Source organism: Arachis ipaensis, chromosome B07, assembly GCF_000816755.2.
Source record: "Arachis ipaensis cultivar K30076 chromosome B07, Araip1.1, whole genome shotgun sequence".
NCBI classification, from domain to species: domain Eukaryota; kingdom Viridiplantae; phylum Streptophyta; class Magnoliopsida; order Fabales; family Fabaceae; genus Arachis; species Arachis ipaensis.
Genome location: NC_029791.2, coordinates 114483343 through 114503012, shown reverse-complemented (window position 1 = coordinate 114503012; position 19670 = coordinate 114483343). Strand labels below are relative to the sequence as shown.

Sequence of the window (19670 nt, the reverse complement as noted above, 5' to 3'; positions counted from 1 at the left end):
GCTGTACAAAAAGTTGTGCATTAATTTTTTGAAAAATTAAGAGCTTTTCTTTAAAATGGTGCTAAACACGCGTATTGTGACTTTTCATAATTCAAAAATAAAAAAAATAGCTTTTGCTACTTCCCAAACAGGCTCCAAATATAATTGGGTTATTTGGACTTGTGTCATTCAGAATAACAAGGCTTCATATGAAATCCAAAACAGATGCTTTGAAAATAATGTAAAAGCTCACCGCTCTTAGCTGCTGTATAGACTTGTATAGTGCCTTCTTGGGTACACTTATCACTATGGCATAGTAGTCTGCTTTCACCTTCCTATCCCGTTTCCAAAAAACAAGACTTATAGTGCGTCCCTGCAAAAGATAATCACCTGTTCCTCTTAAAATTGAGAACAAATTGTAGTGAAAAAATAATGATACTACTTATAGTATATGACAAACTTTGCTAACGCAAAAAGCAAATGCAGTAAGGAAAGCTCCCACCAGCGAAGAAAATGAAAAATGAAAGTAAGGGATTCATTCCAAATCACACCTGGAACCCATATAATGATGGTTGACTCAATACTTTCTTAGCTACTTCCTCTGCACTGCTTCCCTTCATGTTTGCAGTGACCTGCCAAGTACAAAATTAGCAAATACAATGAAAATGGCATCAGACATTAGATTTTGAGCAATGAGATACACAATGAATTATATGCACCGAAAACTGCCCAATGGCCCTCAGATGTGCCTCTAATCTTTCTAGTATCTCATGTGTCATTTCCAGTACTCCTGTCCGTTGGATCATTAATTTTCTGCTTGCAACAAGAACAGCATGGAGGAAATTCAATTGTCAGATTGAGAGATAATTTATCAAGGCAAATGCAGAAGTAGTCATCCGGAGGCTGGAACTTCATATTGTTCTTGAGACTAATAGATCATGATAGTCAAGGCTAAAAATAAAAGTTAATGGTTGCTAACCTGGCTTTCCAACACAGTTCTACCTTCAATTTCCTTCAAATTATTTTCTCTCAGTGTGGTCCCACTACTCACTAGGTCTAAGAAGGCATCAGCAATTCCCATTTAAACGAAGCAAAGGCAGAAAAATCAACTAGATAAATATCATGTCCAGCATATGACAGCAGCATCACTAAGACTGATGCAACAACAGTCGATTACTTCATTCCGAAAACAATTGACCAAAATTACAAACAAATGAATAAAAGGATAAAGGTTTCATATGGCCAAGCAATTAATTACTTCACTTCAACCATGTATTAAGATGTAGAATGCAGATATAATATATATCAACTGAGACATCACAAACCCCAATGAGTATGAAAAACTGTTAAGTTATAATGCAGCACAGTCCATTTTATGGTTGATAATAAAAAAGCATAAACAAAAAACTGTTAAGTTCTAGATATTATATTTTACCACCAATAATGGCTCTAGTCTCATTGTTCATGTTCTGTTCAAATTCTATGTACAGCTCTTAACTTGCATGAGGAGCAATTGTTGTTTTGTCAGCAGAAGACACATTTTCAAATAGTGCATATAAGTATTATCATTAGTTCTTATGGCTTTTTATTCAAACCATAAGGAAAAAATAAATAAAAAATAGATACTTAAGATATTGGATTAGACATGGATAACTATAGTTTCATTATAAGAAGAAACAACACATATGAACTAGAAAAATAGAAGAAAAATAGAAACACTGATAAACAATTGAAATAAAGTTTCTTCTAACATATATCAAACACATAAATTGAAATTAAACTTCATTCAAATTAACAAAAAAAACTTGCCATAGAAAAAGCAATAAAACAAAATATTGTATTATCATTGAAAAATATTTTAATAGTGGTTAATCATACTCCCACATAGGGACAAGAATAAGTTACTAACACTAGCAAGTAGTACATCATAAACAAATTTCAATAGAGAGCATTTTCAATGGCTTACCCTTTGAATAGCCACATTCCCTTCTGGGATGACAGTGATGGTCTGGGACACTACAGAAGCCAACTCACTTGGTAGATTCCTGATCAAACAATTTAAAACAACAGCCTTAGCATACACATGTCTTACGAAGTCAATAAAATCTCAGATACATTGGGGACTCTGCATTTGTACACGCGGGGATTATAGGATGTGTTTACTCATACAATATGAATATGAATGAAAAATTTAAAAAAAAAAAAGCTGCAGACTTTAGAAATTCAGTATCTTACTCTTCTCCATCAAGTTCATTTATCAAGCATAACAAATCGGTAAATCAAATCAATGCATTAAACCAAAAAGTTAACATTCAGAAATTTAAACTATATACGTCACAACTTTATGCTAATAGATTCAATATTGTGACTCCTAGTGCTTCCTAAGTATTAAGATTATCAATTCTACTCAGATGAGGAAGCCATTAAGAGAAGGAAAGACTTAAAAAGTGGTGAGAGACGCATAAATCAATGGTCTCACCCGTATCAAGAGAATCAATCAGGTATCTATTTCACCCGGAAGCGTGTTGCGCCGGTGGCGGCAGCGTGTTGTGCGGCGGGGTCGGTAGTGTGTTGCACGGCGGCGGAAGCAGGTTACGGCGTCGTCTAAGACGTGTTCCAGCGGCAATGATAAGCGAACAAGAGATACAGCAGAGGAAGAGGATGAGAGAATGGCAGTGATTGAAAGATGAGGAAAAACCCTAGCAGACCAAATGCTTCTCTTCTCTGAATTTGAAATTAAAAGGAAAATGAAAAAAAAGTGTAAAAAGCAAAAATTTGATGGATTAATATCTAATTATTAATTTTTCCAAAAAAAAGGATGGAGTATATTTTGTAATTATTTTGTTGGTGGTTAATCATACTCCTACATAAAAGTAGAAGTAAGGAATCCATGGCCATAAAAATTAACTTGTACTTATAAAAATTTAAAAATTTAATATAATTTAATATAATTGTCAAATTTATCCTTAACAAATTATTGGTGTCAAATTTTATTTATGATCAAAATCCTCTTTCTATTTATATATTTTATAATTATTTTAGATGTTAAAATTTATTTTAGTAAATACAATTGTTATTTGTGAGATAATGCCAGATTTGGTAACACAGAGTGCTTTTGTGCAGAATAGAAAGATACATGATAGGATTTTGATTGCATGTGAAACTGTGCAATGGCTGAAGTTAAGGAAAAAAGAGCTCGGCAATTATTAAACTAAACTTCCAAAAAGCTTATTATCAGATCAAGTGGAACTTTGTGGATATTGTTTTGCAAAAGATGGGGTTTGGCCATAGATGGAAGGAGTGGATAAAGGAGTGTGTGTATTTTGCATCTATGTCAGTCCTAATAAATGCCTCTCCCACTAAACCTTTCAAAATGGAAAGGGGTTTACGATAAAGTGATCCACTTTCTTCCTTTCTTTTTGTGCTTGTTATGGAAGATCTACATAGGATGATTAGAGAGGTGGTGTGGAATAGACGCATTGCTCTGTTGTTGGTTAGAAGGGATAACATTGATTTGTCACATCTGCAGCTTACGGATAATACTATACTTTTCTATCCTTCTGAAGAAGAGACGATCAGAAACTATAAGCGGTTGCTACGCTGCTTTGAGATGATGTCAGGAATGAGTATTAATTTTGACAAGTCTAACTTGATTTCGGTTAATTGTGAGCAGAGTTGGACACAACAGATGTGTTGGCTGTTGGGGTGTAAAGAGGCGTCTTTACTAGTCAAATATCTTGGTATTTCTCTGGAGGCGAATCCGAGGCTGGTCAAGGCATGGAAACCAGTGATTGACAAGGTAGAAGAAAAGCTAAGTATGTGAAAAGCGAAGTCTCTCAATAAAGCGGGTAAGTTGGTTCTCATTAAATCTGTTCTTAATAGCCTGTCTATTTACTATCTCAACTTGTACAAAGGCCGAAGACAGTAGTAGAAAAGATAATATCCTTACAGAGACGCTTCTTCTGGAGTAAGAAAAACAGGAGGAAAGGGATGCCGCTAGTGAAATGGAAAGTTGTACAAGCCCCGAAAAAGGCAGGAGGGTTGGGAGTTGGTGACGCGGTAATTCGGAATACAGCGCTCCTGTTCAAGTGGTGGTGGAGGTTTTCGAAAGAGGATTGTTCCCTTTGGAAGAAAATTGTATGCTCCTATAGTAACATGAATCCTTTTGAGATGATTTGTAATTAGCCTGTACCTACAAGAGGGGGTCCTTGAAAGGATATTTGTCAACTGCAAATCAGGGAGTCACAAATGAGAGAGAAGATGATCAGGGACTTGGCTATGAAACTAGGAGATAGCAGGATAATCCGTTTCTGGGAAGATAGCTGGTTACCGTGTGGTGCTCTGAAAGTTACTTTTCCAAGACTCTTCTCGGTCTCAAATCTTCAAGGATCTGTCATAGGAGATTGTGAATTATGGGATGGGTTAGAGTGGATTTGGAATTTCCAATAGCGACGAGAGTTGTTTCAATGGGAATTGGAATTGGTAAACCAGCTTCATGCGGCTCTACAATCAGTGAAACTGACAACTGAGAGAGAGGACATAGTGGTCTAAAAATTTGATAAAAAAAAAGGTGTTTATTCTACTAACTCATTTGTGTAGGTGTTGCAGGCAGACGTACTTCCGATGGATATCACAAGCTATAGCTTCACTAGTACTATTTGGAGAGGATTCGTCCCACCAAGGGTTGAGTTGTTTACTTGGTTTGCACTGGTTGGTAGGGTGAATACAAAGGAAAGGCTGTGTAGATTAGGTGTTATTGGCCAGAATGATAACATGTGTATATTATGTCATAAGTCTATTGAAATTGTTTCACTTGTTCATTGGTTATAAGCTCACTTGGCAGGTGTGGGGTGCTTGATTGTTCGCTCTTGAAAGGTTATGGACTATTCTAGATACACTTAAGCAACACTATGAAAGTTGGACGGATATATCAGCGAGACCAATGGAACGGAAGCGGTGGTTAGTTGGTTTTTTTGCGATCATCTGGACAATTTGGTTAGAAAGAAATGATAGAATCTTCAGAAATCAAGGTTCAAATGTGATGGACATTATCCACAGATCCTTTACAAGTTACGATGAATGGATTGGTGGTGAAACCCTGTGATTGTTAATGACAATACCAGAGATGGCTAAGAGTTATTATTTTTAGCGCCATGTTTTTGTTTCTTCTTCTTTTGCTCCATCTTGTTGTGTTGAGCTTTTTACTTCAAAAATAAAATAATTGTTATTTGTGTTTATTAAAAACTATTTTTATTTTGATTTTTAAAAATTTATCTTTAAAAAATCAATTTTAATAAACTACTTACAAAAAATAAAATTTTTTATCAAACCAAAGCTAAGCATACCGATTATCTAAATAAAATAGTGATGAAAGCTACACGAAAATAGAACTGATACCAAATAGGCGAATACTAGAATGATAATACATGAAAGTAGAATAAAATACGAAATATCCCAAGTTCATAGTACTTTAAACCATCTATTTGCTTTACTAGAATGATAATACATGAAAGTAGAATAAAATACGAAATATCCCAAGTTCGTAGTACTTTAAACCATCTATTTGCTTTTAAGAGCTTCGGGTTCGTCTATAAACCAACATAAACGAAAATGTGATAGCTTTGAATTTAAGTGCATCCAAATTGATTTCGGACTCCTATTTCTCTTCACTCTACTGTTGAATTCATACTTCCTCCGCGTAAGGACTACGGACCTGGTCTATCCTCCTATTTGGTTACTTATTTAGCAAGTGGCCACCATCAATCAGTTGAACGGATCATTTGTTTCTTCAAATAAGGGAAGCAAAAAATCACATATATTCAAGACCCTCAATATAAAGGAAACATCAAATCTGAAATCAATAATAAATTTCCAAACTGTACATTTCATTTCACACAATACAATAATAATAATTAGCTAACAGCTTGCCTTTCCAAACACATCAAAACTATGAACAAGATTTGAATGAAATCACCTTGTACCCTTGAGCGACCAAACAGCAAGACAAACCTCTTGCTCTGATTATACTACAATCCTAGCTTCCTAATTTTTCTCCTTATTGGTGTGCGTCAACTACTACCAACCAATAATAATAATGCCTATGGTAAAACAAAAAGAACACCCTGCTCAATCTTGGAACCATCTTATTCTTATTCTCTGTCTGCTACTGTATGAAACGAAAGGGGAAAAAAATCACAGGTGAGAGTTCTTTTAAGTCATCACTGTGTACTTGCTACCGCCCTGCTGTCTCTTGGTGAGGTCTTGCTGCTGCCTCTTGGTATGAGCAATGTTGTACTCTGTGTCTTCTTTCGTGAGGTACCTATCAACTTGTGAAGCAGCTTGGCGTCCCTCCGAAATTGCCCATACCACGAGGGACTGGCCACGGCGACAATCGCCGGCTGCAAAGACACCTTTCACACTGGTTGAGAAGCGACCATAATCTGCCTTGAAGTTTGACCTGTTGTCTCGCTCCATACCCAATTTCTCTGCAATTGTCTGAAAAATAGGAGAGCAATAAGATCAGTGATGAACATCATCTAATAGATACACTAGAAATCTAGAATCAGTACATATCTTGCAAGAGCTTATTACAATCATTTTATTCGTATAATTTCTCCTATAATTTGAAGAACCTTAGAATAATGATTTAGTAATTCTTTTGTGACTTCAAAGTCACGGATTCAAGCCTTAGAAACAACCATTACTGATGTAATTATCAGAATAGATTGCCTATATTACACGTTTTAGGTGTAACCCGGATCCTACACGTTATCGTAGTTTGGGCTGCCCTTAATTTCTCTTACAAGGGTATCGCTGAGACTTGTTAAACATTGAAAAAAGAAGGCATTATGTAAATACTTACAGATTCAGGGCCAAGGAATCCCATGGCAAGTAACACTAGATCAGCCTCGATGATTTCCTCACTGCCCTCAATTTCCTTAAACTGAAACTTCCCTGTCTCATCCTTTTCCCAGCGGACTCGTATGACTTCAAGTCCCTTCAAAACTCCATTCTCATCTCCCACAAACCGCTTAGTCAATACCTCATAAGATCTTGGATCTTTGCCAAATTTAGCTGCAGCTTCTTGGTGCCCGTAATCTATACGGAATACGCGAGGCCACTGTATTCAACAAACATTCAATGGTTAGCCATCACCTTCAGAAAGCAATGGCAATCAAAATGTCCAATTTCTCAAGCAGTTAACGTTTGCTAATGAGGCTGCAAAGAAACACTAAATATTTACAAAGCAATAGATCTAACCTGTGGCCAAGGGTTGCCTGGTGCCCTAGTTTCGGGAGGCTGTGGGAGAAGTTCAAGGTTTACTATGCTACTACACCCATGACGAATGGATGTCCCTATGCAATCTGTGCCCGTATCACCCCCACCAATGACCACAACTTTTTTTCCCTTTGCAGAAATGTAGTTACCATCTTGAAGATTGCTATCGAGCAAGCTTTTAGTGTTTGCATGAAGAAACTCCATGGCAAAATGAACTCCTGACAACTCCCGCCCAGGAACAGGAAGATCCCTGCATCAAAAAATTGAACTTGTTTAGTTGCTTTGAAGCTTCTTCCAAGTTCCAACGACAATTCCTTTTTTTAACATACTTAAATTCCAGACAATCAAACTGAATATATAAACCATAACGTGTAATTATGAGGACTCCTGCAATAGGCCTCACCTTGGTTTCGTAGCTCCGACAGCTAACACAATAGCATCATTTTCTTCTTGAAGCCGACCAAGAGCGTACATAGGATCATGTCCAACATTAGCATTCACCATAAAATTGACTCCCTCCTCTGCCATAAGGTTGACCCGTCGTTGAACTATATCCACTTTGTCTGTTTTCATGTTGGGAACCCCATACATCATAAGCCCTCCAATCCTGTCAGCTCTCTCATACACAGTTACTGTGTGTCCCATTTTATTCAGTTGATCAGCAGCTGCCAACCCAGCTGGTCCGCTTCCAACAATGGCAACTCTTCTCCTGTGTTGGTAAAAATATAAACAAACGAGGAATCACTATACAACATGAGGATTATACATTTGTAACTATTTGGTCAAAACTCAATAGGAAAACCAGACATAATGAAAATGGATCTGAAGAGATGTTATCAAGGAGCAAATACATACCCAGTTCTTTTGGGGGGAGGCCGTGGCACCATCCAACCCTCCTCAAATCCCTTGTCTATGATAGCACATTCAATGCTTTTAATAGACACTGGATTCTCAATAATGCCAAGGACACAAGAACCTTCACAGGGTGCTGGGCACACCCGACCAGTGAACTCGGGGAAGTTATTTGTCTCGAGAAGCCTTTCCAATGCCTCTCGCCACCTATTTTGGTATACTAACTCATTAAACTCTGGTATTTTATTTCCAAGAGGACATCCAGAATTTTCCTGAAAGTTCATGCAAGCATCATTAGTTTCAAAATCGGTATTGAAGAGTGAAAAAAGCAAATCATAACCGAGGAAAGAAAACCGCAAGCACACCTGATGACAGAAAGGAGTACCACAGTCCATGCAACGGGCTGACTGGGTTTTCAGAAGTGGGCCAGGCTTCGACTCCTCCATCACTTCCTTCCAATCGTTCATCCGAACATTAGGATCCCTATACTGAACACCTTCACGCTCATAAGCAACAAAACCTCTATGTTTAACTGCATCAGTGACTCTACTGGGTCTCTTGGATGATTCAGCCTGTTCAACCTTCTGCACATATTCAAAGACATCAGCAGACTAAAACTATACACACAATTTCACTTTTCATTCATGGTTAAAACGAACAAGAAAGTAAACAATATCACTAGATCCCATTGAGAGGAATCAATCATCAACTCCATTTGGCAGTGTTATCAAAAGGTTTGCTTTAAGAAACTAGCACTTACAAGACGTAAAGTAAAGAGCACACACGAGACATTTCTAAGTAGGTATGCTAATATTGATGAAAATATAAATTACTACTGATGAATGGTGATACTACATTTGGAAGCTCTTTTTATATCTTTGTATTTTCCCTCTCTTTAACTTAATTATTGTCTATTCCATATAAAAGGAAAAAAATATTAAAACAAACAAACAAATAAAACTTCTGATAACCTTATATGAAACCAGTGGCACTATAAAATAACACGAGATGAAAATGTAACAATGAATCAATCAATAACCAGATAAAAAAAAGGAATATATATAGCTACCTGACTTGGCTTCCCATTTGAAGATGCAGCAGCCATTTTCTTAAGCTCTTCAAAAGCATCTTTCTCATTCAGTTCTGCTTCATCTGGCCCCTCTTCTGCAATTGCAGCAGGCGAAGATGCGTTTTTGGAGGCTTCCTTTGACTTCATACCAGCCAAAACACGTTTGTACTCCCTGGGGAACACCTTGATAAATTTTGGAAGAAGATTTTCAAAGTCAGAAAGCACTTCTTTGGCAAGCACGCTATCTGTGTGACGCTGATGTTGTTGTATCAACATTCTAAGAGTAATAATATCCTCCTCCTCCTCAACCTTGTCCAAATCTACAAGTTCCTGGTTGCATCGAGATTGGAATTTTCCATCCATATCAAGAACGTAAGCAATTCCACCACTCATTCCTGCCGCAAAATTTCGGCCAGTGTTTCCAAGGACAACTACTATCCCACCAGTCATATACTCGCATCCATGATCTCCAACGCCTTCAACTACCGCCTTAGCCCCAGAATTACGCACACAAAATCTTTCTGCGGCCATCCCATTGAAATATGCCTCACCACGTGTAGCTCCATAGAGTGCCACATTACCAATTACAATATTAGTCTTTGGGTCAAAGGTACTCTTCTTTGGAGGATATACTACAATCTTGCCGCCAGACAACCCTTTACCAACATAATCATTGCTATCGCCTTCAAGTTCCAGAGTGATACCAGGACAAAGGAATGCACCAAAGCTCTGGCCTGCGCTTCCTGTAAATCTGATATGAATGGTGTCATTAGGAAGACCATCTAAGAGGTACCTTTTGGTCACCTCATGGCTAAGCATAGTTCCCACAGCACGGTTCACATTATAAATTGGACTTTCAATGTATACTGGGAGACCCTTCTCCAAAGCAGCATGGGACAAACCAATGAGCTTATTATCCAAAGCCATGTCCAAACCATGATCTTGTTTTTGCACACAGTATTGAGCAGCTTCTGGCCGCAGTTCAGCTGCAGGTCTAAGCAATAGAGAGAGATCAATGTTCTGCAATTTCTCACTGGTCTTAGTGACTTCTTTATCAACTTCAAGCATGTCTGAACGGCCAACCATCTCATTGACAGTCCTAAACCCAAGCTGGGCCATAATTTCTCTCATCTCTTCAGCAACCATGAAGAAGAAGTTGATGACATGCTCAGGTTCTCCAGCAAACTTTTCTCTGAGTACTGGATCTTGGGTAGCAATGCCAACAGGACAGGTATTCTTGTGGCACTTCCGCATCATAATGCAACCGAGAGTAATGAGTGGAGCTGTACTGAAACCAAACTCTTCTGCACCAAGGAGAGCAGCTATGGCCACATCTCTTCCTGTTTTGAGTTGCCCATCAGTTTGGAGAGTTGTGCGACCACGGAGGTCATTAGCTACCAAAGTTTGGTGGGTCTCGGCCAAGCCAAGTTCCCAAGGGAGCCCAGCATTCTTTATTCCAGTCCACCTGGATGCCCCTGTCCCTCCATCATGGCCGGAGATCAAGACATGGTCAGCATGCCCTTTAACAACTCCACTAGCAATTATGCCTACTCCAGCTTCTGATACCAACTTGACACTAATTCGAGCAGCCGGGTTGGCATTCTGCAAATTTAAAAAAAGGGTTACTAAGCACATAGAAAATCTAAGAGAATAAAATAAATCAAAAGCTGATACAATATAACAGATATTATATGCAAAATATACCTTTAGATCATGAATTAATTGGGCAAGATCTTCAATGGAATAAATATCGTGATGAGGTGGGGGGCTGATAAGTCCTACCCCAGGAGTTGAATTCCTGGTGACAGCAATGTCTCCTACAACCTTGTGGCCAGGAAGTTCACCTCCCTCTCCTGGTTTAGCTCCCTGGGGAGAATATTATGACGTTAATCGCATACTAATACTCTACGTTCAGTGAAAGAACCTAGAACCATCTGGTTAATTTTTTTCTCAAAAGAGAAATAAAAGAAAAGAAGTACATGTAAAAGGAACAATAAGCTCAATATTCATAAACATGTGTTGACAATTACCTGGGCCATCTTTATCTGCAATTCATCAGCATTTGTAAGATAGTAACTTGAAACACCAAATCTCCCACTAGCAACCTGCTTGATAGCACTTCTTTTTGGGTTCATTGAGCCATCAGGAAGAGGCTCCATGCGTGATGGTTGCTCACCACCCTCACCTATGGAAAAATATTATAGTTAAGAATTACAGAAATTTAGTATACTATTAAATAACACACACACACACAGTCGCCACTTATTGTTAAAAGTTTACAAACCTGTGTTGGATTTCCCTCCAATCTTATTCATAGCAGTTGCCAATGTTGTGTGCGCCTCCAATGAGATTGACCCATAACTCATGGCCCCAGTGCAAAATCGTTTAACTATCTCACTAGCAGGTTCAACTTCATCAAGTGAAATCTTCACTGCTGCCTCTTTAAATTTCAGTATTCCTCGCAAGTTGCAAGCCTTATTTAACTCATGAATGATCTTGGAGTACTGTTTATATGCATCTACACTGTTAGTTCTGGCAGCCTCTTGAAGCTTTGCTATAGCAAGTGGATCATTCAAGTGAATTTCACCACCTTTTCTCCAGTGGTAATCGCCAGGATTTGGCAAAGCAACAGCTTCAGCACTCCCAGGAGAGAAAACACGAGGAGGAAATGCCAATTCATGCAATTTAAGAGCATCGCGAGCAAGCATCTCAAATGTTGCCCCCTCAACTCGGCTTGGGGTTCCGGCAAAGCACCTTTCAATTACTTCTGAGGAAAGACCCAGAGCTTCAAAAATCTGAGCACCTTTGTAAGAGGCCAAAGTAGATATTCCCATCTTCGCAAGGACCTTCATCATTCCATAGTTGCTTGCTTTGAAGTACTTCTTGACCAATTCACCTTTTGAGTAGAATTCCCCACCAGCTTTTGGTGGAACTAGATGTTGATGGACAGCACCAACGGCCAAGAGGGAGCTAACAGAAACCCGTTTCCTTGAGAAGGCTACAAACATTCAGTGCCAGATAAAATTAATTAGAGAAAGTGCACTGTATAATGTATATCATATAGTTGTGCAATACATGTATAATATATACCTCTATCAGACAGCACAAGGGTGGTGTAGCCAGCATTAATTGCATCATGTGCTTCTGCACATATCCTGTCCAAAGCTTCGTCCAACCCTTTCTTACCACGATCCTTTGAGTATGTGATGTCTATCACTTTGCTCCGCCATCCCCTATAATTCATCTTTTTAATGGCTTCCATTTGTTCAATGGATAAAAGAGGGCCTTTTAGTGAAAGACGGTGGCATTGTTCCTCAGTAATTTCTGTTAGGTCACCTTCTGGACCAACCATACATTCCATGGAAGTGACTATTTTCTCACGAATAGGATCAATAGGTGGGTTTGTCACTTGGGCAAACATTTGCTTGAAGTACTCAAAAGTAAGCTTCTCCCGGTTAGACATGACAGCTAGTGGAGTATCATTTCCCATTGAACCAAGGGCTTCTGTACCATCCTTTGCCATGGGAAGTAATAACATCTCCAAGGATTCAACTGTATAGCTGCATGAGCAGAGAACAACATAAAAAACTTCCTTTGTAAATAAGTAGAACTCAAAAAATATCTCTCTCATCAGGAGTTCACATACCCAAAAGCTTTCAATGGAGTCAGTAAACCATGAATTCCCATATTTTCCATATCTGCATCATCACCAGATGCCTGTAACTCGGATAAAATGCAAAGGTGAGAATTGCCTACAAGAAACTCGCAAGAAGTTCGCATGGAACATATTAATACTTACTGGAATCACCCCGGCTATGCTTGGAGGCACTCTTTCAGATTCATGAACAGAGTCAACTATGTCTTGGAGCTGAATCTTCTGATTTTTTAGCCACTCCCCATAAGGCCGTGACAAAGAGTACTGTTCCTTCAAGGCATCATCATTCACAACAGCATGCTTCTCAAAATCTACTAGAAGCATCATGCCAGGATTTAGTCTTCCTTTCCTACAAACGTCTTCAGGAGGAATGTCTACAACCCCAACTTCACTTGCCATTATAACTCGTCCACTGTGAGTGACATAAAAGCGGCCTGGCCGCAGACCATTCCTATCCAATGTTGCTCCAAGATAGTGACCATCAGTAACTGCAACAACATTATATCAGAACCAAATCATGAAGCCTTAACCAAAAGAACATGCAATGGAGGAAGAAGGTATATTTTGAATGAAGTCCAGGAAATTCACATGATATAAGAGCAGGCCCATCCCATGGCTCCATGAGAGCCGAGAAATACTCGTAAAATGCTTTACGCTGGGGATCCATGTTCTTGTCATTTTGCCATGCTTCAGGGATCATCATCATGACAGCTTCAGGAAGACTTTTTCCAGACTGAACCAAAAACTCAAGCACGCCATCAAAAGCACCTGATGAAGAGGAGGGATAGCATGTCAGCATATGAAATGATTCCACAAAATTAAAGTAAATTCTGGCAAAATTTCCACCTGAATCAGATGAAGTTGTATTCACAATGGGCAAAAGCTTCTTTAACTCGTTCTCGGATAGACCAAGCTCCTTGCACTTTAGTAGGCCCTCACGTGCCTTCATCCTACAAGAAGAAACCCCACAAAGCAATCATGCATGAACCCTATGGAACAACATTGTCTTTCTTATTCATCCATTTCACGTACTTTGGGATATTACTTATCCAATTCTTTAATATTGTGGAGCAATATGGTTATGCAAGACATACCAGTTAACATTGCCTCTAAGTGTGTTGATTTCTCCATTGTGGCCCAAAACTCGCATTGGTTGAGCACGATCCCAACTAGGAAAAGTATTAGTTGAGAATCGTGAATGTATCTGCACATCATTTTCCAATGTTGTTAATACTTTGTGGTTACTTATCGTAAAAGAATATAACCATTGCAGAAGATCACGTGTATAAATGAAATTTTCTTCCAAGCACTTCAGTGTGGAGCTAATACTGAAGTAATTGGTAGAAGTTCTGGGAATCCTATTTAATTTTCACCCAAAAGATTTTTTTCCCCCACCACCACTAAAGATGAAATTGTTCTCCGGACCAACTAATCCACAGAAAGCATCAGCAGAAATTTCTGCAAACATGATTATCCTGATAATGAACGTTCTTACCAACTCACCCATTGCATCCAAGCTAGCATCCAAATTCAAATATTAATCAAGGAAGCGGAAGAACTTAAGAGATCATTCAAACCTCAATGCCTCAGAAGTCATTCCCCAACCTTGCATCTCTTCAGTTACTGGTTGTTCCCCATGCTGTTTGTTGGAGTATATAGAGTTAGTGGAGAAAGAAGACAAGTTAATGGGTAATATATTTACCAGGGCCATGTAGCTCGTAAACCTTTCATTGCCAAGGTCTGCAAAGTAGTAACCCTTCAACTGAGCTGGTGTTAACTGACCTTTATAAACAACAGTCCTGAAAAAAAGGGTATAACCACGTCAGGTAGGAAGATGATTAGAGGCGGAAAGCATAATAATTTACTTCTCATAAAGATAATTTCCTTACTGATAACACACCTTGATGAAAGTGAACATGTATAAAAATCAGCAATGCCATCACTATGGAGGTCTAAAGCTGATGTTATAGCAGCATCTGAAAGCTTCCTTAATATGTACATCTACAAGAAAGGAACCAGATATCTATTACGCAAAGACCAAATGGCATCTCAAATCTCACTTAAAATGCATCATTTGAAGTCAGCTGAACCAAAACTTTTCAATAGCCTTTTCCCCTCAACCGATGAAATTTGTGTAAATCTTGATTAGCAAAGGGTTTATTTGAAAATTACTTCTTCAAGAACACAGTTCACCTATATGTTCAGTATTCCATCAAAAAGAATAGTATGCTCATTAATTTTAACGTATGCACCCCATCCATATTATGCAGAAGATAGGTACCTGTCTTTCCAAATCAAGTTTTGATTTGGTGCTTGGCGTAAGAAACACTTGTTCAATCACTGGTTCGGTCTGCAGGGCCGATTTGCCCAATCCTGTATTATCAGTGGGCACAGAACGCCAGCCAAGAACAGAGTGGCCCAGTGATTCGGCAACCTTAAAATACACACACATTTAAAAAGAAATGTCATTAGAACTACTATAAATCACAGCTAACACAAACAATGCAATATGAAATATAGCAAAATACAGTAGAATAGTTTGTCATTGTTTTCATGAAAATAATTATTCCATGAAGCCTGCATGCATGAAATCAACTTCAAAATAATAAAGCAAAAATTAGGAATTAAATACCTTTCTAAATACATTTTTGCTCTCTTCCCTACGACTGTCGGAGGTGGGCAAGAAAAACATGCCAACTGCATATTTTCCAGGAGGTGGAAGCTCAAAATCCACGACCTGCAATAAATCAAGCCCGTTACGATCACCAGCATACTGAGTCAAACCTCAATAAATGAAAAAGCCATATAGTCAACCCTCGTGCTCTTCTAGTTTTTTTCAAGTTTTATAAAGTAACCACCAAAGCCGTTCATTAATGGATAAGTCTAATTCTTGTTTGTTTCCGTGAATTTTATGCGGTGACAAGTTTGGTTTTCAAACGTAAACTTCCAAGCAAAGAGCCAATGAAATTACGATAAAATATTTACTTGTTTCTAAGTTCATGAAATTCTGTGGGCGAATCCAATTAACATCAACATTCAACCAAGCGACAGTTATAAGATTATTAATTATATTACAACTTGCTTAAAAATCTAAATAGATAATACTAAATTCTTAGAGGAAAAAAAAACGTTTTTTTTCAGATTTCCTTTTTATAAAAATGTTTTTAAAATAAATAAATAAAGAAGAAAGACATATATCAGATGAGCTTAATACACAGAGAAACGCGAATTTAATGTAACCAAAAAAGAGACACAAATTTGCAATAATAAAAAATTTATTTCATTTAATTTAATTTAATAATACCTCCGTGTAAAACTGGTGAGGTAGAGCCACAAGAATCCCGGCTCCGTCTCCAGTGTTTGCTTCGCACCCGCAAGCTCCCCTGTGCGTCATGCGCACCAACATCTCCAAAGCATCTGTCACCTACACACAAAACGACAAAATCCACCTATCAAAACGCACAGCCACGTCAACATTCCCTGCCCCACAAAACCATAAACGACACCTAACTGCTAACTCACCGTTTTACGGTTGCCCTCGCCGGACAGCTCCGCTACGAACCCCACTCCGCATGAGTCCTTATCCATAGCTGGATCGTAAAGCCCCATCGGCTTCTCTGGTACAGCCGACAATGCCGACCGGACCACCACCCTCAGCTCCGGCGACCTCCCTGGCCCCTGCGACCGCCACACGTGCAGCCGCTCCGAACCGAGTGACCTGCAGCTCGAACGCAAACGAGTACCGAAGAAGCTCATCGGTTTCGCCTTCGCCACAGTTCGCACATTGAGCTGCGTCCTGCTGCTTGCGATATTCGACGGTAGAGTGCACGCAGACCAAGCCGGAGCCGCTGCGAACGAAAGTGAAGAAGACGACATCGTTTCGTTCAGATTTTTCGTACACGGAAAAATTTTCCGAGAGAAAAAACGATGTGTTTTCTGTTATAGATTTTAATTTTTTTTTTCAAATTTTGTTTCACGTTAGATCTAGGTTTTTCAACCGCAAATCAATCAAATCCAGGCCGTGTGTGCTTTGCTTCTGAGACAGAACGACGCCGGAATAGAAACAGAAATTAGAGAAGAAGAAAAAGGGAAGAATCGACGTGTTTGTGTTGTTCTGTGTCGTTGGCGCGAAGATCTGTTTGGCGAAAAAAGCAGAGAAAACGGTTTTCACTTTTCAGAGAGAAAGAGCGCCGCCCGTAAGAACCTGCAGCTAGGTTCTGTTTGGTTGAGATTCCTTGTTGAAGAGATGGAAATGATGAATTTATTTATAGAGTAAGGACGTGTGTTTGTGTTTTGCAGTGCTTTTATCTTTCTTTCTTTTTTATCTTATTAGAATAGAATTAGAATTTAGATTTGGTAAATTGATAAAATGGGAAAAAGAAAGAGAGGAGGGACTAGGGAGTAGGAGAGAAGAGATTGGGGACCACCACCAATTCAATTAAACTAATTAGCTAAATTGTTAATTAAGTAAGTATATTATGTATTATTTAGATGAAAGGGGTAAGGTGGTAGTGGTAGTGGTGGGGTAGATGAAGGTGATTAAGAAGAGTTAATTACTATGACTTGGTTGAGAGACAGCTCAGGGGGTGGGCCACGTGTGAGGTGCTCTATGCGGCACGCGACAACCGCCATTTATGGGTCCCACTAAAACATGTTACTATCCCTTCTTTCTTCTCAAGCCGCCTCGGCCCTCACCACTTTTCCCAACCTAGGCTCGGAAACGTACCAACCTCCGTTCACACCGAACCTATGCCCTCACTTTTACAAAATACCGTAACATTTATTAATAAACTCTAACAAATGTGATTAATTCACTATTTTTTACATTATGTATATATATAATATTACTAAATATAAAACTAATCAAAGAGATAAATAATTTACACCATAGTTACAAAATTTTAAATTTGAATGTTAAAAAAAGTAAAAGGTGACTAAAACAATTAAAACCTTTGTCATTTTATATTTGCTCAGGTAAATTACCAAAAGGTTTACCAAGGTCAAAATGACTCTTATTAACTTTGATAATACTTTATTTGATAATTTATGAACAAATCTATCGGGGAGATATAATAATAAAATATTAAATTTAAATGTCATCATTATCAAAATCTATCGGTGAGATATAAATAATAATAATATAATAATAATATTAAATTTAAACGTCATCATTATCAATGTCAATAAAAAATTTGAGAGAATGTTATTTTTATCTATGCACATCGGATTTTTATTTTTAATATGATTTTTTTTCTCCTTTTTTTTTTTTACGTAGAAGAGGTTCTAAGAACCATTTAGGAGTTAGGAGAGCGAGGGAGGAATCTAGGTGCTACTTGATTTGCAGGTCATTGACAATATGTAGTTAAATGTTTTACTTTTAATATCTAAAAATTTAACTACTCTTATCGAAAATTTAGTTTTGAGTTTCTGAAATTTTTTACTTTTTAAAATCTAAAAACTTAATTTTTTAACATCTAAAAAGTTTAATTTTGATTATTATTATTATTATAGAAATAATTACTTTATAGATACTTATAGTTTTATTCAATTTTTAATTAAGTATAGTAAAAAATCTACAATTGAATCTCTACATCATAGCTTTAAAATTAATTTTCTAATTTCATTGTCCATTGCAAAAATGTCACAATAAATTATTATGGAAATATTTGGTAATTAAAGAAAATTAACCAAAAATAGCTATAACTTGTCTTATTTAACATTCATTAATTGTTACGATAATTAATAAATGCTAAATAAGATAAATTTTAGCTGTTTTTTTTTTATTTCTCTAGCATTACCAAATTGTTAATATTCGTTATTGCACCTATTTAATATGTACCTAATATATTGGATAGTGGTATATGCACATCCTTTATAATAGGTAATTGATAATTTGTTTTCATTTTTTTGTCCTAGCTACTTTACTATATATTTACAAATTTTCTTAAAAGTTAAGAGAGTATAAATGACAATACATATTTTTAAAGTTTAATTTTATACGTATCATTATGTTTTATTTATGGGAACATAACTAAAGTTTTACGATAATTATAAGAAAATCCAAACAAACTAAAAGTCCTGATCAATTTTTGGTATAACCCAACGAACTATTTTGTCAGATACCTATAATTCGGCTATATGTATTAAATCATCCAATTAGGAAGACGTTAAGAACTTGATGTTTAAAGGTATTTGTTCAATTTCCATCTTTTGTCTATTCGTGTGCATTAAAAAGTGTGCTTCAATAAATTTTACATAATTAATTATTAAATATTAATTTGTATATAATTACTTACATAATACATGTAGTGAAATTTGAGATTTTACGTCAAACTAAAAAGATAATTAAAACTCACAAAATGAAAGATAGTAAAACAAAAGAATAAACTACCATTTCTACCCATGAAAGTTTAGAACGCTAATAAATCTACCCACGAATAAGCAAAACTATCATTTCTACCCATGAAAGATGGACTTTTGCTAACAAAACTACCCGAATCCTAAAAAATTATTTGAAATTTCCAAAATACCCTCTAATATAACCTAACTCTAACTTCTCTTTTTACTCCACAGTACCATTCTCACCCAAATCCTCCCTCACCGCCACTCTTATCCCCAACCACCACCACCACTAACGTTATCACCATCAAAACCATCCCTTTCTCCTTTTATGCTGTCCTATACACCAGCGAACTCAACGATATTTTTCGCCGTTCATCTTCATGCCGCGTCGGTGCCATTTGCTGCTTCGAATTCGAAGAAGATGATTATGTTCGAACCTTGCCTCTTTGCTCACAAACCTTCCATGTTGATTGTATCGATGCTTGGCTTCGCTCC

At 37.5% G+C, this 19670-nt stretch overlaps 1 protein-coding gene across 4 annotated transcripts; it reads right to left on the bottom strand.

The window, feature by feature from the left end:
- On the bottom strand, positions 5814–17151 carry LOC107605917 (glutamate synthase [NADH], amyloplastic). 4 transcript variants are annotated; one of them, XM_016307865.2, is made up of 22 exons: positions 16356–17151; positions 16138–16257; positions 15466–15570; positions 15115–15267; positions 14734–14834; positions 14536–14632; positions 13928–14037; positions 13680–13783; positions 13422–13601; positions 12978–13321; positions 12825–12895; positions 12269–12738; positions 11463–12176; positions 11209–11363; positions 10883–11044; positions 9179–10780; positions 8475–8693; positions 8113–8381; positions 7661–7966; positions 7240–7507; positions 6842–7099; positions 5814–6474 (listed from the first exon to the last, which is right to left on the bottom strand). In XM_016307865.2, exons 1-22 carry the CDS (start codon positions 16707–16709, stop codon positions 6190–6192), a joined length of 6447 nt encoding a protein of 2148 aa, XP_016163351.1. In that variant the 5' UTR covers positions 16710–17151; the 3' UTR covers positions 5814–6189. The 4 variants fall into 4 exon arrangements, with proteins under 4 accessions (XP_016163351.1, XP_020961943.1, XP_020961942.1 ...); XM_021106284.1 differs by lacking the exons at positions 15466–15570; positions 16138–16257; positions 16356–17151 and adding an exon at positions 14411–14472 and having other exon boundaries at positions 14558–14632; positions 15115–15228; XM_021106283.1 differs by lacking the exons at positions 14536–14632; positions 14734–14834; positions 15115–15267; ... (1 more) ...; positions 16138–16257; positions 16356–17151 and adding an exon at positions 14329–14472.

Coding starts and splice junctions, on each gene's coding strand:
- LOC107605917 (XM_016307865.2), bottom strand. CDS start 16,709: ATGTCGTCTTCTTCACTTTCGTTCGCAGCGGCTCCGGCTTGGTCTGCG. Junction 15,571..16,137: donor CTCACCAGTTTTACACGGAG/GTATTATTAAAT, acceptor GATTTATTGCAG/GTCGTGGATTTTGAGCTTCC. Junction 12,739..12,824: donor ACTCCATTGAAAGCTTTTGG/GTATGTGAACTC, acceptor CTGCTCATGCAG/CTATACAGTTGAATCCTTGG.